We start from the raw sequence: 25,984 nt of genomic DNA, 5'->3' as shown, positions 1-25,984 counted from the left end.
ACAGAAAATAGTTTCATGACTCTTCATCATATGGAAAGTCAGAATTTTGCTTACGAAGTCTCATAGGCTACAAGATTTTACATTTTATGATCATTTACGAACATTTGAAATAACGAACAATACTTGGGAACTAACTGCAGCACTTCAAAAACATCAGTTTGGGGTGATGGTTGTTTCAGTCCTTCACGTTGTGATGTGTCATAGCTTGAAAGGTTGTGGGGAGAGCCTAGTGAAAGCCCCAGGAGGCAAGGGCTGAGCGGGACTCCTGGTGACGAGGCCAAGTGCCCTCTGACCCTTCCCACAGGTAGCATCATTATGCAAACTTGGTAACTATACACATACCAACATAATTTATATAGAAGGGCAGACTTTTGCTTTGCTTTTTTTTTTTTTTAAGCAGAGCACATCGAGTCCGGCATGGTGTGGTGGTTACGAGCACCAGACTCTAATCTGGAGAACCGGGATTGATTCCCCACTTGCGATTGCAAGTGGCTATTAGCCACAAGGTATAGATAGGGACTCTGGGGCAAGTGATGCTCTGTCATCTTGGTGCTTGGGGGGGGGGGTCAACAGTGGGAGGGCTTCTAATGTCCTGGCCCCACTGGTGGACCTCCTGATGGCACCTGGTATTTTTGGCCACTGTGTGGCACAGAGTGTTGGACTGGATGGGCCTTTGGCCTGATCCAACATTGGCGTCTCTTATGTTCTTATGTTTAAGCTGCTTTGAGACTCTTTAAGGTAGAGAAAAGTGGGATATAAAAACCTACTCTTCTTCTTTTTCTGCCTCTAAGGAATGTGAATTAGACAGTCCCTTTCTTGAGAGGACTTTTGAACAAGTAAGGGTAGAGAAGAACAAACAAGAGGTCACATTGACAAGTTCTGGTGAGGCGAGTCAGCATTTTAAGATGCAAGTTACCAAGCCAAAAAGAAATGAAGTAGAAATATTTATTAAAATCAAAAGCACAAATCATGAACAAGGCTTGTTATAAAAAAGGTACACAGAAGTGCATTGCCCCTCAGTGTTTAGGCACTGGGATTTGCAGCTGATTTGCATTGCATTGAGCCACTTGGCTGCCAGAAGGACCCAGAATTCCCAGCTGGGCATGTACAGAAAGGTGCAACCCTCAAGAACCACCATCCAGAGACCCCGGCAGACTTCAACAACCCCCCCCCCACCAATGCAACATTCATGGATTCTACAGTCTCTTATGCTTACGCAACCATGTCAGGACACAAACTCCCTGGCTGGTGGGAAAAGAAGAGACCCTCCTTTCTACTGTGCTTTCAATTTTAATAAAAGTACAAAACAAAGACCAATCTCAGCCTGTGTGTCCATAATTCTTTCCGCAAATAGTAAAGGCCTATGGAAAGAGGGAACAACAAAGGAATCTAGGTCTCTCTCTCTCTCTTTCTTTTTTTAACCAGGAGATATCAAGGCTTTTCAAAACTATCAATATTACACATGCTGTCCTAAGTGTCCCCCATCTGAGTTAAAAAACAAGCAAGACAGGCTGCTTCTATCGCCCCTACCTTTCTTCCCCACTACATTTTGCTTGATGTCAGAAGAATGTTACTGTAGTTGCTTCTGGACATCAGTACTCACATCCAAGGCATCTGGGATATCATACACTGAGCTCTTCTCATGTTGAGCCTCTGGAACCATGAGCACACTTATTACAAAGTTACCCCAAAATTCATTTTATCAGTAGAATATTTGGTGAGTCTTCCCTTTTACATCTCCTTGGAAGTTCTGGCCAAATGTCATCACTTCAACAGCAGAAGGCCCTCCAGAGCACTTTGAATTTGGTTCCCCCACCATGCAAGATTTACCTGCATGTAAAACACCCGCCTTCCTATAGTACCTGTGATACACTGTTCCTTTATCCCTTTATCCTAGTTTGCTTTATGTACTTTCCGGGTTTCCTCCTTGGACTACAGAAGGCTTAAAGCAAATAACCAAGAAAACATTTTACTATTATCTGGCATCAAGAATCTCCTGGTTCAGAGCTGGGGTACTCTGTACATAGATAAGATCACAAATAGAATCCCCCCTATCCCCATGTTTTTACTAAAAGAGGCTTATATAAAAATAGGTAAGATGGAAGAGAGATGAAACTAATAACTTGGGGGGGGGGGGAGAGATCAGACCCACCTAACTGCTGATGGGGAAGGTAAAGGCCACAGGCAACTTTTCGATATAAAAGTGAAAAACTAAGAAAATAATGGCTACTCTGAAAAATCCAGCGGAGAACAGCAGCACAATTATTTGCCATAAGTATGTAGAAAGGGACTGAGGAAACCCTAGTGCAGGCCTACGGAACTTGTGTCCCACCAAGCCAAAAGCAGCATCCCTGCCACGTGTTGGGGCCTGCCAGGAACTCAATCCCCACTTCACCCCTCCCAAGGCAAGCAGCAAAAGTTGTAAGTCTGCTGAGATCCCGGTCTCTGCAGAACTGATAACCTTACAGGATAATTCCGTGAAAATTCTGAAATATTAAATATACATTTTGAACCACTAGGAGCCTGTAACTCTGTCCCTGATGAATGAGTTTCAGCTTCCATGACAATTATGAGAACTAAAACTGCATTTCTAAGAATGTGCCCACATTCATGAGGAATGAACATCAGATAAAACAGGTGGTCTTGTACACGGAAGCTGGAAGAAGTTAGCTCAAGTGCAAGGGATCAAGAACTTCCACTGCATGTTCACTGAAATGGCAAAGCAAGGCCCAACTAGGATAAAGTTGCAAAGGAACAGTGCAGCTCACCATCCGAAAGGTCGCTGGGGGAAAGAACATAGCCCTTAACAGTTGCTTCAAGAGAGCCGAGCTAAAAGGAGGATGATTCTTGGCCATCAGTTGCTTTGGCTTTGCTGCAGGGGTCTTAGTCCCATGGAGAAAATACCATGCTGTAGGTGAACTGATGTACCTTCATTGTTACACAACCACTGCCTGGCTGATCAAGTTTTGATCCAAAAAGCAATGCTGCATTTGACAATGACAGAGGGCCAGCTAGGGGCCTCATTCCCAATCTTCCTTGCAGCCAGGACACTTCCATGCCCTAGTCTCAATACCACAGCAGGTAAGTCACCTGATCCCGCCCTCTTAATCCGCCAGGCCTACACAGGTTCATTCTCCTCACAAAGGTAGGCCAAACAGGTGAGGCTGCTCCACGGACCTACCAGCTATAAAGACGTAACCCCGCCCCCCCCAACTTGTTGGGTTCTACAGTTTGATACTCACAGTTGCTATTTTTTTTGTAAAGCAAGAAAAGCCCCTCCTAAGGAGCAGCACACTTTGGTGAGTTTTAGCTAACTGAAATAGGTAGTAATTCTGACAGGAAGGCACCCAAGGAACAGCACCTCTTGACACACTGCCCATATGCTAGGTACACCTCTCTGTCCACCCACCTGGCAATATTTACATTTCTAAGGTTATGATAAAGCCCCATTTGTCCTTGGTTTCTCAGGACAGGAGCTCCTCAACAAAACAGGTAAGCCAATAGAACCATGCTGTCTACAGCTTTGTTTGCCAGGCACTCACTCTCTTCCTCAACATCCCCCCCTTTATTAGTCAAACCTGCTGTCCATTTACTATCAATAAATATCACTTCAACTCAACAGTCTTCACCAGTCATACTTCATCGCATAGATGGGACCACCCAGCAATCTCTTCCCATCAAACTTAACAGCTAAACTACAACACACTGGCTACCTAGAACACACTGGCTACGTTCAGCTCTCCATTCTCAATAGCTAGGTTAGCTATTCTAACAGGATACAATATGGCCTCATTCCACATACCTGGATATGCCTAATTCCACTTCATGCAGTCTTCCTCCGCAGATACCTTCCTTACCTTCCAGGAGCACTGGGTGGAGCCACATAAATAAAAAATAAATAATATGGATTTATGACATCTGACCATCCCTCAGTGCTTAGCACAGGGGACAGCATGAAGATGGATGTCAACATTTTTGCCTTTACTTTATGGGCAAGGCAGTCCTCCCCCCCCCCAAATCCCCAGCGTGTTCAATGCTCCATACCATACAATATGAGCTGGAGCAAAACAAACAAAGAAAAGGAGTCCCTCACCTTCATGGAGACCACCACCAAGACACTCTGACTCTCATGCTGCAAGAAATGCTCCTTGCTGTTTTTCTCCCCTGCCCCATCAGCTTTGCCAGCCTCAGAGATGGGACAGTTAAAATGCATTGGCCACTTGGCCAATTACTTCTACGCATGCCCCCCCCCCCAAGCGCACATCTCCCATCCAGAAATAATTATTAAAAAAATTAGATGCCTTTCAAGAAGGAGGGGGGGAGTCCAAAATAAATAAATTAAGCTATATACAACTCTTCTTAAAGCTTTAGAGTGAGTAGAACTTCCAGAAACAAGAGCTTCTTGCTCTGAGCTAATACCCAGAAGCAGCTTCCCCTGCCCCTCAACGGCTGCCATTTATAGGATACCTTTTATTCATCTTTGTTCCTTTTCAAGCAGAAACTACAAGTCTTTCTAGCACAACTGATTGCCCATTTTCTCTAGCAAGCTCAAAGAGCTTGGGCTCTCCCCCCAAAAAAGGTTCCTTTCAGCACCACCCCACCCTGCTCCATACACTTGGCTTTCCCCCCTCAGCGTGGCCATTTTGGATCATTACCAGGCCCAATCTCAATTCTACGCATTGCCAGCCAAAGAACTTGGCGTCATTTTCCTTTCCACCCCTACTCCCAAGCTCCAAGTATATAATGCCCCTGCATCAGCCAACCACAATCGATGAAGTTATAGTCAGTTTGTCACGCAGAGTACCGTTCCTGCCTCATTCCTGAGAGAATGCTGCCTTCCCAAAGCAATACCTAATATACACTGCTGCCTTGAAACCCATGGACCCTTTGCTGGGAGTGAGAAAAGGACTGTGTGTTCTCAGAAGCAAAGCTTCCACGAAGGAGGAGAAACGACTCATACTAAGGAGGGAGGGTGAGATAAGCCATTGACAGAGAGGGACACCCTACAGCCACAGAGGCAAAAATTCAGGGAAATCAGAAAGGTAGGTGGTGCTGTTGCTAGGCCAACGGCTTCACTGGGACTACTCCAACAGCATCAAAAACATGGCGCACCACAGACTCCAGCTACCGGCCAGGACTATCACTTCTACAACTATCAGCCTGGGGCTCAGCAGCGTATGCTGGCCCCTTGAGGTCACAGACACGAGGTCTAGCCACTTTCACAGCAGCGCAGCAGCTATTGGCTTCACATGGCCAGTCGCCTTCCTCCTTCACGGCAAGACAGCTGGGTCTAGGCAGCCACCAACTCCCACCTACCACTCCCTCGCCATCCTGGACTCAGGCCCTTCTCTTCTTCCATCCCCCGGACTCTGCTCCACAGCAAGTTGGCCAAGGATGCCTCAGGTGGCCTCACATTTACATTCAGATGTCAGCTCAGGGGGGGATGACTCACAACATGGGGCAGGGTCAGCTGAGCGTGGCGCCCCCCCCCAATCCCAAAGACACTCAGAAATCCAAAGAAGTGAAGTCTCCAAAGTCACAGTCAAACAGCTCACTGATGCCTTCACCCTCCTCCAGCCCAAAATGGTAGTCCTGGGTCTGGGGTGGTGAGAGGGCAATGAACTCAGCAGGCAGGAAGCTGGAGAAGTCCTCCTTGCCCTGCTCCAGCAGTGCGTCAACCGAGGCCAGTGGCGAGAGAGTCATGTCGTCCGTCAAGCACTTCGTGGGCGGTGTGCTGTCCCCGCCGGGCAGCAAGAGCTCTGTCGAGAGAGAAAGGGTGACTGGGAAGCTTGTTCATGCCATCAAGACTCACAGAGATTGCTCTGCCAAGCTGGTTATCCCCAGCTGGCCCGTCTGCATAAAGCAAACAATCCCAGCGTGTTCTAGCCCCACTCCTCCGTCTTGCAGGGCGGAAAGCCAGCTGGTACGGAGCACACTGGAGCGGCCTAAATAAGCGCAGGCTAATCTGAGCTCATGATGAGAACTTGGAAGCTAAGCAGGGCCAGTTTACTTTCGCCCTGATACACTTTATTAATCTATAGTATATGGATTAATTAAATTAATTAATAATAATACTAAATTAATAAATTAAATTAATTAAAAAGGAGCTGCCAGTGGCTCAAGTGGTTAAGATGCTGAACTGCAGGCTGTGGAAGGTCGGTAGTTCAGCAGTTCGATACCCGAGTTGCCGCATGACGGGGTGAGCTCCCGTCTCTAGTTCCAGCTCCTGCCAACCTAGCAGTTGGCCACATGACCACGGAAACGTCTTCGGACAGCGCTGGCTCTTCGGCTTTGAAACGGAGATGAGCACCGCAACCCTAGAGTCGGACTCGACTGGCTTTCGAGCAAGGGAGACCTTTACCTTTACCTTTTATATGGATGAATTGGTTCCTGTGTCCTATGCCTTCATGGCACATGAAAGGGCAGGGCCATGCAAGGACAGTGAGTCCCTTCCAAGGACCTGTCCAGGCCCACACTCCCCCTTCCCCACTGGAGCAGGCAAGGGTGGTCATTGGCTACCACCATTCTGGTGTTTGACCGAGGAGAGGGCCCTAGAGCACTCTCCCTGCACCCCCCTCTTCAGTGAGGGTGTGCCATGTTGCATGGCCAAATATGCATGGCAAAGGGAACAAAAAGGCCTAAATTAAACAAGTATGGTAACAACAGGGTAGGTAAAAGAACAGTTATGAAGATAGGGTAGATTAACAATGGGCAAAAACTTCCAGGGGGAAAAGCAGGCCAGCAAAACAACAGATTTCCCTACTGTGACTGTCTATACTGGACTTCTAACTAAGTAAATACACCTGATCCCCTTTGATCCCATTCAGGTCAGACAGATTCACCCCAGCTTGGGTCGAGGGGTCAGCGCCCTCCAAAAGCAACCTCTCTGCCTCCCAGCTTCAGAGAGAGCTCTCTGCCCCACAAATGGTGACTAGCTCCTGCTTTTCTCTTTATTTTTCAGATTCCAACCCCGAGGCTTAGAGGGTGCCTGGGAAACAAAGGGCAGGAAACCCAAAGCCTGCCCACAAGGAAAAGTCTGTCTTCTTGAGGTACCTGCAGGCTGCTCTACTCCTCAGTCTCCTCCAAAGATTAACGGACAGAAAACAATCCCAGAGGAAAGAGAACCGAAACGCAGCTCCTTTCCACAGGAAGGGATTAATGGAAATGGATGCATCTCTTAAATACCCAGAGAAATCACATGGAGCTCTTTAAAATGTTGTTTTATAATATTAAAGAGTTTCCAGAGGCTGGGCACTGCTGTAAACAGGTTGCCGGATGAATCACGACCGAATCTAGCAAGGTAATTCTCATGTCATTTTAGAAAGAGTTGCAGCTTATTTCCCTAAGCCCATGCTCATAGCCTCTCATCATTCACAGCATACGCCTTACATTCTTCAGACCAGGGGAAGATTGGCCTTTACAGTCACAATGGCCTGCCCTCCCCCGTCACATGTGGATCACTCCAGCCCAGGGAAGAAGAGCCACGCTAGCCTGGGAAATGAGGCTCCTGGCCTGAGCAAGCCGGGCACTGGGCCCAGGACAGGGTCTGGCAGAGTTGCAGAGCTGGATGGCTCCTTCAGCTTTCCACTTCCGGGGGGAGGGGGGGCACTGTTCCAGGGCTGGTTTTTATTACCAGTCTTGCCCTAGCTTCAGGCAAAGCCAGCAAGGATCCTGCAGTAAAATCTCTGATAACTTGCAAGTTCATCAGCAGAACAAGACTTCACCTCTCCACTCCGGCTGCAGCCTAAAATGTTTCCTGAAATCCTGCTACAAGGGACAGGATTAAGAGGAAAAGTGCTGGAAATTGGGAGTTTGCCGTTTTCCATGGAATATGGGTCACATATTACACTTCTGGAAGCCTTGCAATTCAGCTGCGCTGGGGGTGGACAACCCTGAAGTGGTGGCAACTCAACAGCCTGCCTCTAGCCTCAGAGCCTAAAAGAATCAGAATGGTTTCTCTGCGACTGAATTTTATAATTGAACAGCACAGTAGATGCGCTTGCGGATTTGCTCAGTGCCTCTCAATGGGAACTGGACTAGGCTTAACTTCACTGATGCCAGTGTTGACTGTTTTTCCTCTAAGTGACACCTGAGAGAGTGCCAGTAACCAATGGATAAACACTACAAGCCGCCTCTCACTTCTTCTGAGCTGCTAAGGTGTGCAGCCACCGCACCATGTGTTGCTATTTCCCTTGCAACTGGGAAAGAAAGGCAGACACTGTCTTTGCAATGGCTACATTCTCCATCCCTGCCAAGGGGCTACCATCTTTATTCTCCATGAGGAACAAGACACACGGCAAGCCTGAGACAAGACTATCCTTTAGAGAAGGCTTGGCAAAGAGTGTTGCTCTTGGGGAAGGGGGGGCCCTGCCCTGTTCCCATTCCCGTACCTTGGTCTCCACTCAGCAATGGCAGCTTCATATCCTGGGAGGGGTGAAGCAGCACAGACGCTGTTGCTCGTGATGACTCCGGGGAAGTAGCTTCAGCGGCCACTTTCAACGGGCTCTTGGTGGGGCTGCAGACCCCGGAGCTCTCTTCTGGGCAAAGGAATACATCGATGGGGCCCTGAGTGCTCTTCACAGCAATCTGAAAAGCCTAGAAGGGATCAAGAGGTAAACAGGACTTAGCAGGACCCAAGTCATGGGTTGTCCTTTGGTTTTAGTAATGACAAGGTTGGTGGTGCATTTATTTCTGTACCCGTAAGTATCCCTCCTCCAAAGACAAGGAGCTAGTCAGACTTTGAGAAGGCATTTAGAAGTCTGAAGAACTTTCTTGCACTCCCTGTTCTTTCTGTTCCACAGAACTTTGAACATTTCACTAGAATGTGATCACTTCTTGTGGATAAATGAAACTGAATTGCATGGGGAACAAGTGGTAACATCTTCTGCAGCAGGTTTTGCTTGTCTGGTTTACTGGCTGTCTGCAAATCAGATAATTTACTCCTGCTCTTGGAGGAGGAGGAGGAGATTGGATTTATACCCTGCCCTTCACTACCTGAAAGAATCCCAGAGCAGATTACAATCTCCTTTCCCTTCCAAGAGGCTGCGGCCAGGAATCTGAAAGTCTGTCTATGAGAAGCTAATAGACAGAGGCTGTTCCTGCTATGGCCTTTCTATCTCTGTAACTTCCCAGGCCACCTAACAAAAGAACTTAACATGCAAGAAACACAATGGAAATTGCTAAATTCAGACCACCAATGTAATAAATAGGACAAAAGGAGAGAAAGAGTCAGTTTGGTGTAGTGGTTAGGTGCGCAGACTCTAATTTGGGAGAACCACTCCTCCACTTGCAGCTGCTGGATGACCTTGGGCAAGCCATCGTTCTGTCAGAGCTGTTCTCTCAAGGACAGCTCTGGAAAGAGCTCTCTCAGCCCCACCTACCTCACAGGGTGAATGCTGTGGGGAGGGGAAGGGAAAGGAGTCTGTAAGCCACTCAGATTCCAAGTGAAGGGCGAGGTATAAATCCAATCTCTTCTCCTTCCTGCAGCAAGCTAGCTTTCTCTGGCAGAGAAATGAAAGTGCTCCCAACAAGGTCTTCCAAGACCTGTGCAAGGGACCTCGCTGAAACACAGGTTTGGACTGGTGAGTTATTACAGGGCTGCACAAACCTCTAATTCTATGGCCCAGCCTTGGCTCTCAGGAGTAACTAATGGGCAGTCACTTTCTTTACATGCCCTGGTTCCAAGCTGGGCAGCATCAGCTACATCAGAGTCAATACTCTGCACCATCTCTTCTCTTTGTTCTCCAGCTGTCATTGGCAGGTTGGAGGCAGGGAGCTGCATGCAGCATTTAGTCCAGAAGACCGTGATCATTTTCATTCGGGAAGGCTTGGAGAACAGGTGGGTTTCTGATTCACTGCTCACCGTCTAAAGCAGCATTGTTTCCTTGCTGTCAAATTGGGTAGCAGCCTCAAGTACATATGCAGCAGGACTCTAATTCATATGATAATTCCAGAAAGGTTTGTCTACCCTAGCAAAATAAAACAAGAAACCCAGCGGCACCTTAGAGACTTACAACTTTTATCCCAGCATGAACTTTAGGGACTCAGAACTCACTTCCTCAGACGCTGCGAAGAAGATCCTCTACATAGCACCTGAAGCAAGCTCTGACCCGTGGACGTGCATTCTGGAATAAACAGTGGTCTTTAAGGCACAACTGGGCTTCTGTCCCATTTGTATGAGTTACCTGGTCTCAGGAGTTTTCTGCATAACGTTATTAGTCAATGTCTATTAATTTCGTGGGAAGGCAGTTGGGATTGATATGTATCACGGATCCAAATACGAAGGAAGGAGAAGCTGGCTTAGATCCTCGTGGTTTCCTCTCTAACCCTTTCAAGCACTGTGGCATCTGCATATGCTAGCCACAGCCTAAATTCAGCCACCGCTCAGTCTCAAAAGGCTCTTCTAGGTGGCCAGAACAGCCAGCGGGATTTGGGTTCCACAGTCTTGGTGCAAGGGGCAATCAGAACACAATGGCCCCGGGTAGGGGGGGGGCTGCAATTCAGGGAGCCAGGAAAAGTTACCTCTGCTGGGTCAGAGACTTGCATCTGTGTCTCCTGGGGGGCTTTGATCACCATCACCAGCTGCTCAGAGGGGTCTGCGATGCTGCGCAGATCTTGGCAAGTCACATAAGCTGTGGTGTGCTCAGTCAAGTTTTGGCAGGAGAAGGATCACAAGGCTACTCGCCAAGACCCACAGAACTACAACACGACACACACAGTTTTCAAGGGCCAAATCACAACATGCTGGGGAACAGCAATACCAGCTTGACTGCTCTACTGAGCTTAGAAGATAAGGCATACCACAACACTGTGTGCATGGACATGCACACACCGCTCCCCACTCATAACCTGCCACACAGTGAAAACTCATTGCAACACTGTGTCAATTATTTTCTTCTTCCTTCCAAACATTTAGATCTAATTCAAGAGAACACACCCATGTGATTTTCTTAGGTTTCAATGCTGGAACGCTTCCACAGAAGTGCCATCCTCTGCCACACCCACTTCTTGTTAACTGAACAGCTTTGTCAGAGTGCGAACACTTTGCAAGGGGCAAGGTGGATGGGTTGGATTTTTTTACTCCACAGCCTTCTGGGAGCAATTCAAAATTCGTGGCAAGCCTGGGGAACAAGGCCTCCTAATACTCTCAAACACACACTGCAGGCAGATCATCCGCCACACCAGAGGGCGGGGGAAGGGGAGATCTAGATTTTATCATTCGGGCCAAGCAGCAAAACTACAGGGCTGCCAGGCAAAAACAAAACACCCCAAAATCCAATGAGCAACATGTGGCTGATTCACCGCAGCCCTTTCTCAGATCCACAATACAGAGCCTCAACCTAGCAGCCAGGTAGGTATTTTCCACTTAGCTCACAGGGTGGGAAAGTAAAAATTAGAACACCAACACCCAGTCCTGGAATGTCAGGAGTGCAACTACCTCTTTAGAACATGGGGACTCTTCTATGCTGCTATGAAGCTGCTCTGCATCCTCTGATCTGCTAAAACCACCCAAATCCTCCCCTCCATCTTCCAAGAGAAGGATATTGCTTGTTCTCGGGATCCTCGGTGAGGAGCCTGAACTGGGTGGTGCACATTTGGATGAGGTTGTCCATTTGTTGTTCTGCAGCCTGAAGATCCTGGAGCTCTTTCACCAAGCCCTGGCTCCTGCTGGCACTCCCCACAGCAGACCGGCTGCCCCTAAGAAACAAGAGGGTCCAAAAGGGAGTGATCTCTTCCTTGACAAACAAGCCCCCCCAAAACCTGCTGCTACCCTGGAATGTAGTAAAAGGACCAAACTGCATTTTGTGTGCATGTTTCTACACAATCGAACTTTTAACAGCACTTGGCTAGTGAATGTCCAGACACATTTACCGTCTGGTGCTATCCCACCTTTCCTGCAAGGTGCTTGGGGAGGGGATAGATATTTCTATCATCCCTACTGTGTGGGACTGCCCCACGGTCACTCAGCAAGCATCCCAGCAGAAAAGGGATTTGAATTTGGACTTTCCAATTTCCATTCCAGCACTCCGACCAGTACCCCACGCCAGTTCTGAGAACTGACTGCCCAGAACATAAAAGTATAACAGCTGGCAGTTACATGAAGTGTTCAAGAGAAGCAGGCTAAAACATAATGCCCATGATACTAACAGGGCAAGCTTCAGTGTTCATCTCTTAACAGGTCCTTGCTGAGCATTTGGCAAATGTACAAAGCATGTGCTCAGCCTGCTGGCACGCTGACGCATGTCCAGTCTTGATTGCATTGTGTTTGTTCAGGAACTACTTGCTGGCCCCAAACCCAGGCCAGAAGTCTCTTGTATGCAGCATCAAAGGGAGGTTGAAAGGCAGATGGCCAATCCAACACACACAGTTTTCTTTTGTCTTGAGTGGCAAATTGTCTAGTGCATTTTTAGTCTACCCTTCCTGCAAGAAGCTCAAGGGGAGGGGGGCATTCATATCTTTTCCTTCCCCATTGTATACTTACAACAACCTGTGAGGTCAGCAAAGCAGAGGTTATGTTATTGGTCCAGCTTTGCACACCTTCTGGTATGGAGTTGGAATAAGCTCTTTGCTCCCATACCAGCCTGTTGCTACAACTTGGTGGGTATGGAAGCAGATCCTCACAATGAGACAGTATGAAAAGTGGTCTTTACAGAGAGCCACCCTCTCTCTCCAACCAGGACATGCTGCCTTTGCAGAAACTGGAAGCCAGAATGGAGTCTTCTGACAAACTGAGCCTGCAGGTGTCTTCTGTATCCAGGGGTAATTTCCTGCAGGAGTGCACAGGAGCGGAGCTCCGGCAGTAAAGAGCACATGCAACAAGCCCCCCCCCCTGCTCCCAGCAGCCCTCAGTCAGAGCAAGAAGCAGCCAGGTAAGTTGCAAAGCCCCCTCCCGGTCCCCCGGTTCAAAACAGTCCAGTGGGATCTTTAAGACCAAGTTTTATTCAGGTACAAGCTCTCCCTCCTCTGTGAGGACAGATCTGCACATCCCCCCCCCAATAGCTAGCAATCCAAAACAGTCCAGTGGAGCCTGAGCGGTCGGTGTTGCCTTCTGACACACTTCAGGTGATGTCAGGGTGTGTGGCATATGCAAATAAGTTATGCTAATGAGTTATGCTAATGAGCTCCTGCACCTCTTTTTCTACGAAATGACCCGTCTGTATCTATCTACCCTAAACTTGGCAAGACAACCCCACTCCCACAGTGCATAAGATGCTGCCGTTCCAAGCAATATACCAAAATCAGACAAGCAAGCCACACAACTGGAATGCAGAAGAAGAAACACCAGGTAGATAAAGTAACTGCCATTTTGCAACCATGGAGACAAAACTGCTGCAGGGAACCCTGCAGGAGCCTCTCCCAACACTGCAGAGTCTCTCTTCATACATTTTCAAGACCTTGCTTGCAGCCGGACTATGTCCCAGAGGAGTCAAGGCCACTTCCTACATTAGTTATTGTTTACAAGAATACTTCTGCGAGCTATTCACAACAAAGACCTAAGACAGGAAGGATTCATACCAGAGACCTGAGGAAAGAGGAACGCTTCAGGTTACAACAGCAACACACACACATGATAAAGAGCAGACAGGTTTTTTTCACCTCTGCCACTGTAAGTCTCCCGCTCTTGAGACCATCTTCAAAATGTGCTTTAGCGGGCAGGTGTAGTCTCAGTAGCATGCCCAAAGGCCCTGTGCACTGAGCAATAATTCCAGTAGGCGTACAGACCGTGACTCTGCCCCTCCCTATGATAAGGTTTTGGGAGGGCCTCCAAAAACAAAACAACTCAGTTCCATGGAAGACAGACCTTGTCAACATCTACTGGCCATGAGGTGATACAACTTAAAAGGCCCTGACCCAAATTCTAATCAATCTCATCCTTTGATTGGAAGGGTGTTTGCACCAGAGACAGAAACTTCCTTATTAGTCAATACCTACTAGGTAGAGGCTAGGCTGAACAGAGGCCTCAGGAAAAACTTTCAGAGCTGCTCAAAAGAAACAGAAAAAGACCAATATCACACAAAACCTGAACTTCTGGTATTCAACTAAAAGCCACCATAAGCTTTTGCTGTCTATCAATGCAGTGTGCCCTACCTCCCCTCGCCTCAATATTTTGCAGTAACTATGACAACTTAGTTCCTCATTGGCATCACTGTATAAACTAGAGCTCTGAGCTGAGCTATTGGCTCCCTGCAACTGATCAGCATGTTCTGAGGTGATCTGGAAGTTAGGTGACTGTAGGCAGTGACAGCTCTATGAGATCCTGCCTTTTGAAAGAGGGGGAGCCAATTCTGTCCCCTTCCTCTGAGGCAGAGAGCCCCCCGCTTCCTTCCTAGAAAACAGAGTGGGTTCCATCTTCACATTAACCAGATGGACACAAGAAGAGCTGACCTTCTGTCCTGACAAAGGTGCTTGCAGGCCCCTGGAATACCCTCCTGGATCCCCAGAGGTTCCCAGACCCGCTGCTCTGAAGTAAGGGAAGATGAACTACGCCCAGTATGGTCATTGCTCTCATCCTTTACTGTGTGCCAAGCAATCATTCCCTTAGCACCATAAAACCAAGCTTTCCCTTTCATACAGTGTGAATAAAGACACACGTTTCTCTCAAAAGAGACAAATCCCAAAAGGATAGCCTTGCAAATCCCTTGTAGCAAAGAGAAAAAAGTTACTTTCTAACACCAGCAGTAGGCTACAAAATGAGTGCAATCTGACTAGGGCAACCAGATTCATAGGAAATCACAGGAATTCCTAAACACCTGGACACAGGATAGGTGACCTTAGACTTACAGCCACTGGATATGGTTCTTTGACTTCTTGGTGATGAGCTGGATGCCCTCCAGGACGTTGGTGATATCATAGATCCGCCTCTTCTGCACCTTCAGCACCTCAGCAGCCCAGTTGAGATCCACAACACCGTCATGCGACTGGCTCAGCAGCTCCAAGAAGCGTTTGGTGGTCAGGTTCAGAGAAGTTTCATAGCGAGACTTCTCTCCGGGAGACTTCAGCCCTGGGGATCAACGAGGACAGAATAAAATATTCAGACCCCGGAATCTAGCTTATCTGAACTAGTTTTTGTGTGCTTTATGTGTACTGCTTCTGCTAGTCAGAGGAAGAGAAACCAGCAACTACACAATACCAGCAGAATCCAATTCAGTAGCTGCAAGCTGTACCTACTAAGATGTCCCTAGACTTTGCCCACTCAGTTTCCAGCCTGTCTTCACAGCACAGGCACAGATATGTCCAAACCCTGGATTCTTGGGATGCTGAAAACTCTGTGCCCAATACAAGCTCTGGTGCTATTATAAAATTAGCTTTTTGTTTTTATCAAGCACAAAGCAATGTGATCACAGAACTAAAAATCAGCACGAGAGAGCAACAACTGGTGGAGATCCCCATCAAGTGGTAGGAGCTGGTAGTCCACCAATTAAGTGCTACATAAGACACTTTATGAGTAGCTCCTGTTCCTGAATGGTGCCCAGCATGAAGTCAAAGCATATTCTTGCTTCTGAGAAGCTCACTTCTGTACCCGATAAGTTCAAGATGTGTATCAGCTATGAAAATGTTCAAGTCCATTTCTTCCCCCTCAAATGCCCAGGGAGCTCCATGCTTCTAATCTCAAACTGTTCAATCAGCATGAAATCCTGCTCTAACTTAGCCAATGGGACAAGAAGTTACTTCATTCAGGACATTTAAAGTATTCGGGAATGGTTAAAGCACTACAACTTTCTACTGGGCAACAGTACCTTTCACAGGGTTTTTTGCTTTCCCTCGGGTTGCTTGGACACTCTCTGCAATATATTGGTGGTCAGTCTCCAAATTCAGCTTCCGTTTGACCTGAAAAAAGAAGAGACTTTAAAAGGTAGTGAAAGAGCAACAGCTTGATTTCAGCTCTACAGGGAAACAAAGAATTCTATGATACAAGTCTAATAAATCCGTTGTGACAGAAGCTTCCATAGTCTAGAAAGCCAGTTTCTTCAGCTACAGAAGATGATAAAGTGTTACTAGCACATTGGGGACAAGAGATGAGACTAGAAATCAACCAGTAGAGGGACTGGGTAGATCGGAAGTTTCCACAAGAAACCCAAGATGAGGCTAGGCTAGGATAATCCAAGTGTGGAGGAACCAACAGGCCTCACGGTTCCTTGTGAGCACTATAGGCACTCCAGATCAGTAAATATTCAATTAGTTCTGTTTTTCCCCCCCAAGTCAATGACATTAAGCAATAAGATAATGTAAACAGAAATTGGAGGAAGAAGGGGAAAAACTGTACTGGATGACCACCCTGATGGAAAAAGTTTGCCTTGCTGCAGTCAGGGCTAACCTAGCAGCACAGCAAAAGCTACCCCTAATAGCGAATAAGTCACATAATACTGAGTAGGGCAAAAATAATAATTTATTGCCCACATTTTTAGAAGTTAATTCTTCCCCTGCAAAGCTGGAGCCCAGGTGGCTTACAATGCCACAGCCAAACACACAAAGAATAGTAAAAAAAAATCTTGCGAATATAGCAAGTCTCAGGCAGGTTGGCCAGCTAACAATAGTGGTTAACTAATTTGTTTTTGTAATGAGCATGGGGACCAAACTTGTTGATTCTGATTATCTTTTTAGCAGATCTAAATAAAATAAGCACCTGCCTAATAACTGGCCAAATTATTTTGGACCCATCAAATCCCCGGCCTTACTGCTATCAAGCAGGGTTTCTTCTGGGCGACTGTATTGTAAGACCACCCAGCCTCAACCTAAACCTAATCCATGATCTTGCTCCCACCATGACATATGGCTAGCCAGAACACTTGGCAAACACTGGCCTGGAGTGATGGGCACACCAGAGGCATCTTTGCTTCCAGAGGGACAGAAGAAAACCCCAGCAGCCTGCAGCAGAAGACGAAGCTGGTGGACATGCCAGACCTGACAGCTGAATGCTTTAAGGATAAACTATTGTTTGCATTACTTATACAGTGACTCACACAAGGCCCAGCACAAACAGATATTTGCTCTGAGGTGCTTAATACCAATCTTTGCCAAGAATCACCTCACAGACAAAAAAAGAAAAGAAGAGATGCAATTGTTTCTCTGGCATTGTTACTCCACCATTTCTGGGCCTGAAGTTGTGCTCTCTGCCTCTCCATTTTATAGTACGGAATCGGGCTCTGGGTTGGAGCCAGTCTCCCCCAGTCCCGCTCCTTATTACAGCCCTTGCTGTGGACTTTCCAGGAGAACTTTAAGTAGGAAAATTTCCAGAAAGTTTTTCAAATTAAAATTTAAATAAATAATTTAAATGTTTAAATAATGTCCGCAAAAGAAGGCAAATCCACCATGTGCAGGCCCCTGGGGGTTTGTCCATGCTTCACATTCCTCATGTAGCCCATCTAATATGACTGATTTACAGCACAACACTCCTGACAGCTATAGATAAACGGACTATATTTGCATACATGTGGTGGAAACTTTTCCACGGAAAAAGGAGCATTGGAAAAGTTTCCATTTTGCAAAAAAATTTCACCCCATGTCACTGACTACAGCCCCCGTCCTATATAACTCTTGCCCATGCATTTCTCATGATTCCCAGTAGAGCATTTTTGGTGATCAAAGGTGACCCCCCCTTTCTTTTTTCACCAGCAAAAAAGCTTGTTGGATCCAACCCTATATGGCATCTTCTTTCAAGGGGAGGAAGAACAATGGGAATCCAGCCTCTGCTTCTTATGTTGCCTATAAGGAATGTCTGAAACTCTTATGCTGTGAAAAGTTATGCTGATGATCAGAGTTCCCTCCAAGCTGCGCTAAAATTGTAGGTGGCAGCTCAATAAACTGAGAAGGCATTTTTCTCTCCATTGGAAACAATGGAGGATGGAGGCACCTCCTTCTGGGGCCCACAGAACTGGACCCCCTGGTCCAATCTTTTTGAAACTTGGGGGGGGGGGTTGAGGAGAGGCACCAGCAGCTATGCTGCAAATCTGGTGCCTGTACCTCAAAAAACAGCCTCCCCAGTCCCAGATACCCCCTGATCGATTCTCCATTATAGCCTACTAGCCTGATACCCGTGCTTCGCTACGGTATTTAAGTTCCGTAAATCCAGATATAATACCAATGATGTGAAGTTTGAAATGTGACATTTGTTGTAGGAATTCTAGTGGAGAAGATCGTAGTGGGAAAAAATGAAGTGAGACATATGTACCTTTTTTCCCCCTCTACCGAAGGACCTCTCTAGACCACATTGGTGGTTCTGCCCTCGAGTGCTAGGATCACCAGGCTGCTTGATGAACTCACTCTGGAGCAGGCCACATAGAACTGTCCATTTAAGAAGCAGTCGTCTGTTAAGTCCATTCCTGTCACCTTTCATGAAAGTGATGGCCTCTCTACTTGTGTTCCTGGATTGTTTTGCTCATATGAAGACTGTGTTGTTCTGAGCCCCTCAGGGTGATCTTGCTGGTACTTGGCCTGCGCAGCTCAGTGCCTCGCAGGAGTACTATGTGCAAATGTCTTTGCCGCATTCCTGAGTTGCCTCCTCCGGGCAGCTGTCTGTCCAGTGTAGGAGGGGGAGGGGGGAGGAGTATTAGAAGCCACTGTGGAGGTAGGGCCGGTAGGATTACTAAAGTGTTACTACTGGGGTGGGCTCCCTCTGACAGACACCCGCCTGTCTGGTGTTGGGGGGGATTGTATTTAAAGGCATCGGAGAGGCTGAGCCAGCAGCAGGGCTAAAACAATCCTGCTGAGCAAACCTCCTCGGTGGCTGTAAGCATCCCACCACCTCTCCTACACCTGACAGGCAGCTGCCTGTAGGAGGGGGAGGAGTATTAGAAGACACTGTGGAGGCAGGGCCGGCAGGATCACTAAGGCGTTACTGCTGGGGCAGGCTCCCTCGGGGCTTTAAGCACCCTGCAACCGCTGCTGCACTTGACAGACAACCACCTGTTAGGTGTAGGAGATGGGGGAAGTGTGTTGGAAGCCATCAGAGAGGCTGGGCCAGCAGCATTACTGCATCTCACAGGTGGTTGTTGGCCATTCCTTATTTCCTCAACTGTCATGAGCTGCCTGCAGTCTCCTGTAACTGTTGGCTTTTTTTACCTCAGAACACTGAGCTCTGCAGCTGACCAATCAGAGAGTGGGGGGTGCAGGGAGGCAGCAGCCTGGCAGCCGCATAGGAATCAATGGGGGGAAGCACATTTTACCCCTTTTGACCCCCTTAGGGGTTGAATTCCTAAAAATCCCTTCTTAGCGAGCACCTACGCCATGGTAGGAGCGCTCTCCCCAAATTTGGTGTCTCTAGGTCCAGCGGTTCGGCCTGGGCATTGATTTTACGGTGAGGGGACTTTCTTTTATATATATATAGATGGGGCCCATTGATTATAATTGTCTCCATAGGCAATAATGGAGCTGAGAAAAAAATATTTTTTTTGCACACTCCTATTATGCTTTTCAGTATGATTTGTATGCTGCCTTGAGTCACAGGGAAAAGTGGGATATAAATATTGAATAAATAAGTAGTTTGGGCAGGTTGATAACATTTAAGCAACTTCCTGTTTGTTTGGTTGGCAGGGTTCTGACAGTGATTATTCCACCTCAGTTATACTTGACCTGTAATTTGTCATATTTAACTAAAAAATGCCAAAGTAGACTACAAGAGTCTCCCCCCCCACCCCCCCGGTGTGCTGGTATGTTTTCTAAGGCTCAGTGCAGGGTGACAGTCTGAGGCCAGGTCTACCAGTATAGTAGACTGGGGTTGGTAGACCTGTTCTCCAAAGGCCAGGTCTACCTATATAGTGGAAAGGAGTGGGTAGACCTGTACTCTGGAGGCCCGGTTACCCCCACGGAGAACTTTTCTGTAATGAAACTTGACTTGATTCTGTTTTCTCTTATAACGTTTAAATTATTCTTACAATATAGTTGAAATATAATTTAAACCCTTTGACAAAAATAATTTAAATATGGTTTAAAAGAATTCATGCTGAGATTTTTACAAGGTTATGGAAATAATCTTCTAAAAACTAATTTATGCAACAGTCAAATGTAGACTCGCTTACAACTTTAGTGCCACTAGCTTTTTTTTTTGCTCACAAGGTAGAATCTTTGCTCACAACACTGTGGAGCGTAGAGGGGGCATTGCTGATGATCTGATTCACCTACATAGCTGAGAAGCAGCCGTGGTGGATCTCACTTGGGAACCCCCTTCCTCTGTTATGAAAGAAGGAGTAGCTAGGTCAGAGCCACTGCTCCTGCCTCTAAAGCTGCTCAGGATAGGAAATAGGCTTCTTTCTCTGGTGAGCAAGAAGGGGTAGCAGAGGGTACATGGCGGAGGGGTGGGGAGGGAAAAACAGAAATTTTTACAGAAGGAAAGGTGTTCTTACTGGTCCACCAGTAAAATACTCTCTAGAGGACTTTGAACAAGTGCAAGAGATCCTGCAGCACATGGACAAACTCCACTAAGGGATGTGCGTGAATGAACAACCAGAATGTGGGTCCTTCCCAGAGTAAAGGGAAGTGAGAAGGCAGCTGAAAGTGGAAACTTTTAGTCCCTTTGTAAAACCAGAATTTATAGGGGCCTGGATAAAAAGTCATGGTAATTAAACCAGTTTGAATCTGCACAGCAGACGTATTTTCACATGGGATGCCAATAACGTCTTTTTATTATTAATGGAGTTAGAGTCAGAAGCTAGTGAATATGATTAAGGCAGTATGCAATGTGTAAGACAATCATTTTAATTCAGCCTCTAGAAATATTGCTATTTAATGTTAATGATGTGGTCTGAGCGTGCTTCCCTTCCTGCTTCTATCAACAGAGGCACATTCAGTTGCCAGCAGTCCTGACTGCCATACAAAAATGTCATATCCAGCCTCTCCCTTCCTAGAGGACAGTGTGTGTGTTATGTCTATGAGCACAAAAATGCTAACATCTAGCCATGCACAGCAAGGGCTGAACCACCATAACCACACTAACATGGGAAATCCTAAAGGGCAATTCAGGATTCTGTTGTGAAAGCAACCTAAGAACATGGGGTACAATTCCTTGCTATCCTACACACAACTTCAGGAATAAATAAGGATTTATCACCTAACAAGCATGAGTACGATCATAAGACACACCTCCCTAATTTCAAGTAGAAGCCGTGTGTTGATAATGATAGGCCTGGGTTCCCACTGACCTCTCACAGAAAAAAATGAGAAGACAGCTATACCACGCCCCCTCATAGTAAAGATTCTGGTGGAATCTTACCCATTGATAGGGTTAAATGCATATTTGACTGTTCATTTGCAACATGAACTGGTTAATCCCAATTTTTGACCCTGCTGAGTCAAAGTCATGCCATTCACAAGTCAGGATGCATACTGGTCTCCACAGCAATGCCATGGCAAAAGAAAAAAAATATCCAAGTATCTATTTCCTGAGGCACCTAGGCATCTTAGACCCTGAACATTTTTAACAACATAGAAATCGGTCCAAAATTTTAAACTTGAAATATGGTTATGAATCTGATCTCTGACGAGTCCTTTTTAACAGCTCCCTTCCTTGCTTTCCAATAGATCCCTAGTAAGATCAGGTCCAGGGGTTCTGGGATCCGCCACACATTCACAGACCATGCCTTCAAACCAGCACATGGCTCCAAGACTGATGCACCCTGATGAGACAACACAAAAGTGAAAGCTCATTACAGATTCCCAACCCAAACAGCAGATCCTACAGCTAAAACAAAGCATTGACTGTAAAGCAACTGCCCACTGCAGACCCCTCACCAGAAAGGGCCTCTGTGGGAAGAGAATGTCAACTAGCAGAAAGCTTTGCAAGCATCGCCTCCCTTGTTCTGCTTCCTGAGAAAGGGGAACTAGGATTGCCACACTGGTCCAACCAGCCCTTCGCATTAGCCATCCCCAAATAATGGCTCAAGATCCTCAGAAGCGGACAGGGAGATCATCTCATAAGATAAAGCAAAGGAAAAGCATAACTTTAACAGCTGCATGGCAGGCAGACATTCAACAGAGATACTAGGGTTCAGAGACAGAAAAGCTGTGCATCTTGAATCACCAACTACCATACAGCTGTCAAACGATAAACTGCTTCTGTCAGGAGAAAAATGTGGCAACCCTGCTACATACAAACCTGAACCAAAAGAGCTAGGGATGCTGCAATTCCAGGCAACATCCTCCATATCAAACAACCCATCCAATTGGGAGTGCAACTGTGCAGAGTGCAATTGCAAGAACCAGGGATGAGCAAGTATACAATATATACAAAATATACACTCTTTTAGGTACCAAAAGAATTCAGAAATGCACTCAAGAGTACCTAAAGCTGCAATCCTATGCACACAAACTGTGGAGTAAGTTAATGGAACTTATATCCAAGTAAATATGCATTGGATATTTTTGATTGGATCCCACACAAAATCTCTGCAGACAGAAAACATTTCCGTCAGTGGAGTGGGATTTTTTTGGTCATTCCCTACCACAACAAATGATCCCATGATGCTGGTCTTGGGGACACAGGATGCCCAAAAATAGCATAAGAGGGGATTGGGAGATCTACTACCAGAAGGTGGAGGATCAGTGAAAATCACCCTCCCTTCTGTTAGTAGAAATTTTCTACTAGATCCAGCCTTTTAATTTCTCATCTTGTCAAATACTGTTCCTGTATTTACAGCCCAAAGGCAAGTGAATTGCAAAAGCATTTTTTTTTTTTTGGAGAAAGCAGAAAGGACATCCAGATTTCACAGAAGACCTTATAACTTCTGTGGTGCCTGCTGGGATTGGTGTGCTAATATATTGAACAACAAAATAAAGACTCTCCCCACAATATATATATACACCAGACCAGGGAGCCCCAACCTTTCTGATCCTGTGGGCACCTCTGGAACTCTTAGCACAGGATGGTGGGTGCAATCACAAAATGTAAGGGAGTGAGGTTACACATTACTCTCATGGTAAGTCTTTGACATTTCAGACACAAGCTCTGTGTGACAGGATGCCTTTTAGAATAAAAACATTGTTTTAAAATATCTTCTTGCACACCCATGGTATACCTTCAGTTAAGCAGTGATGATCCTTGTGCTGTGGTGTCAGTCGCTGCGGAAGCAATAGCTTAAAGACCTGCACAGCCACTCAGATCTCCAGTGGCCAACCAGGAGCCCTGCTGGACCAAAGCCCCTTCTGGTCCCACCTACTTTCTAAAATACTTGGCAGGCACCAGGAAGAGTGAAAAGTGTCAAAGTGAAAAGTGTCAAAGTGAAAAGTGTCGTCGGGCACCAAGTGGGGGACTCCTGCACTAGACTCTCCTAAGTAGGAGTCATGCTCCAGTAGTAACTCTCCAAAGCACTGGCAATAGGGGGCAGAACTGACAGTTCAGCACGCAGGAGCCCTCAGCTTTCTGGGGGAAGACATCACTGACCACCACCACAAAAAACATTTAACTGCAGTTCTCTCAAACATTTGCACATTCAGATGCGAGCCCACAAGACAATCTAAATGTAGCACTGTTTGTTACAATATGTAACAGTGGACACAGCTAATTCCTAAATTTTACCTTTCATTGTAGGGTTCAAGCCTTTCTCACTACAGTTCCAAAGCACTGCAGTGCTAAAGCAGCTGAACTATCCTAAACACTAATTCCTGTGGTTTTATCTACATGATATCCACCCCATAATAACAACAGGGCATAGCAGCTTTTGCCTTTTCTTTCACTCAGAGGAAGCTAAAAGAATGTAACTGAAGCCAGAGATACAGTGTTATTGCTGTTTACTTCCCCGTATGCAAAGACGTGCATTACCTCTGGCTTTTCCTTTCACAGATCATCTTTCTCTTATGCCAGGCTAGGCACTGCAGGCTCTGGAGTAAGTAGCCCCAAAGAAAAGGATGCAGCATGCAGCCAAAGCATTTGCCTTTGTTAGGAACAAGCTGCACAGGACTCTGGGCCTTAACATCCTGTGACAGGAAGTTAAGCTGCTTCATTAACAACATTTACAGACTCCTGCTTTGAGAGGAGAGAGGCCCAGGACAATCCCGCAAGCTGTGCAAATTCTAACTATCCAGGTCAGGCAGCAGAGCCATGCAGGATTCTGTTGCACAGTGGAATGTTTTGAAGAATGCACTTTCTAGCTAGTTAATGATTTCTTTGCATGCGTCCAGGCGCACTTTCTTTGCCCTTCCTGTTACATGTGCCACGTTCAAGAGGCATTGTTTGAGTCACAGTTTTGAAAACTCTCTCCGCATCTCCCCTGTAATTATGGGAGGGAGTCCTTACAAAGCTACACATGACTTTAAACGCCTGTTATCAGGGCTCAGATGTAACTGTTAGCTCTCCCTTCTGGTCAGATGTCTCTGGGCCTAAGAAAGCCAGAAAAGGAACCACCCCAGCTTGCAGTATCAACTACATTCCTCCCCATATAGTCATTTTAAACAGAATTAACAAGCTGAATACATTAGAAAGGGGGGAAGGGAAGAAGCATTCATAGGCAACCGATCCCTTGTCTCCTTGCATAAGGGTTAAGAAAACTGCCCTTCATATCTGATGGAGGCTGGGAATGTTGTCTTTTATGATGACTGAAAAACCTAAACACTGTCCTGCCGCTCACAAGGATCTAGGCCTTTTATTCCTCTGCCTTCCTGCATGCTGCTGGAGCCAGGCATCAGTCAGCTCTGAGCAAAGCGTGTCTATATTATTATTCGTCTAGCATTAAAATATGTCCCCTCTCTGCAGCCCTCCCTATAACACCGTGTGTGCATACTAAGCACATGGGTGAAGTAGCACACGGCTTAGGAAGCGCATGCCATTACTGTGCCGAAGATCCTGACTTCCTAGAACAACAACAACAACAGAGCGAGCGGGCGAGATTACCGGCGGTCGCTCCAGAGCAGGCCTCAGTGTAGCGGTCTCCAACCGGGCGGGCTGCGGAGTGGCGAAGAGCAGCAGTTCGGCGTCGTTCTCGCCTTCGGGCGTGGGGAGCTGGTCAGGGGTGGAAATGATCACGATCTGTTGGTCCATTACATGGATGGCCTCTGCTCCCCTCAGGAGGGCCTCCAGGTCTGTCACATTCTGGGTCACTCCCAGGCCCTCCAGAGACATGATCCGAGGCGCCGAGGCTCACATGCCCAGGAGCTTGCCGGAGAGTGGGGTGGGGGAACCCCTGGCCGTGGGGCCCCCCCGCCTCCACACCGCAGGAACTCTAGGCTTTCCCTCCCGGGAACCAGAGGCGGATCAGCGGACCAGCAGCATTGTCCTGGACGCCGGGCTGGAGGGCGACACCGGATGGCAGGGGTGGAAGCCACGAACACGCCCCATCCTCCTTAAGAGCAAAGACCAAGGAAACGGTGTTCCGCGGAGCTGCAGCCGGCCAGGGCCGTGTGTGGAAAGAGGCCGAGAACGAAGAGATCCGAGGTAGCTTTGCAGGGCATCGGCAGACCCCCAGGGAGTCTGCGGCCACCGGGTGGAAGGGAAGGGTGGGGGTTACACACTACGGCACACAGCAGGGCTCCCTTCCGCCCACGCTCTCTCGATCCGTGCCGACTTCCTAGCTGCCTAGCCCGGCTCCACTGAGGTCGCTCCTCGCTCCCCTAGGCTGTGTTTGTGCTTCTCTTGCCGGAGTCTTTCGGTTAGGCGCGCCGGCTCAAACCCCTTTCGATGCTGTGAGCTCAGCTCCGGCACTGTTATTGTTCCCAGCTGGTCCCGGCCCCGCACACGTTTGCGCGCCAAATCCTTTTTGCCGCGAAAGCAGCACGAGCACGGCATCGTCGCTCCCATTGGTCGGGACCTCCGCATCAACATTCGGCTTCGGAGGAGAGCCGCCGGTTCATTGGCCGCCGCTTTGAGATTGATACATTACGCCGCTTTCCCATTGGCTACGATCGGGCGGCCGCCGAGCGCCGTGGTGACGGAGAGAACGTTCTGACAGCCGCCCAATGGCAACGGTTTCGATTGCGGAAGGGGACCGCAACCTGGCCAATCAGAAAAGAGCTAAAAGACGCCGCGGTAGGGCATGTGGGTGAGGGGACGTTATTATGGTAC

The 25,984-nt window shown here is 47.3% G+C and overlaps 1 protein-coding gene across 1 annotated transcript; it reads right to left on the bottom strand.

Moving 5' to 3' along the window:
- Window positions 1–5,443: 5,443 nt before the first annotated feature.
- E2F1 (E2F transcription factor 1) lies at window positions 5,444–25,111 on the bottom strand. Its single transcript, XM_015425274.1, has 7 exons — window positions 24,818–25,111; window positions 15,738–15,828; window positions 14,782–15,001; window positions 11,545–11,697; window positions 10,522–10,636; window positions 8,391–8,595; window positions 5,444–5,759 (listed from the first exon to the last, which is right to left on the bottom strand). Exons 1-7 carry the CDS (start codon window positions 25,043–25,045, stop codon window positions 5,506–5,508), a joined length of 1,266 nt encoding a protein of 421 aa, XP_015280760.1. The 5' UTR covers window positions 25,046–25,111; the 3' UTR covers window positions 5,444–5,505.
- Between the last annotated feature and the right edge of the window lie 873 nt (window positions 25,112–25,984).

The sequence above is a fragment of the Gekko japonicus genome, unplaced genomic scaffold (assembly GCF_001447785.1).
Source record: "Gekko japonicus isolate JY-2015 unplaced genomic scaffold, Gekko_japonicus_V1.1 scaffold2, whole genome shotgun sequence".
Classification (NCBI taxonomy): Eukaryota; Metazoa; Chordata; class Lepidosauria; order Squamata; family Gekkonidae; genus Gekko; species Gekko japonicus.
The sequence above is the reverse complement of the archived record's forward strand: the minus strand, read 5'-3'. Positions and strand labels throughout refer to the sequence as shown.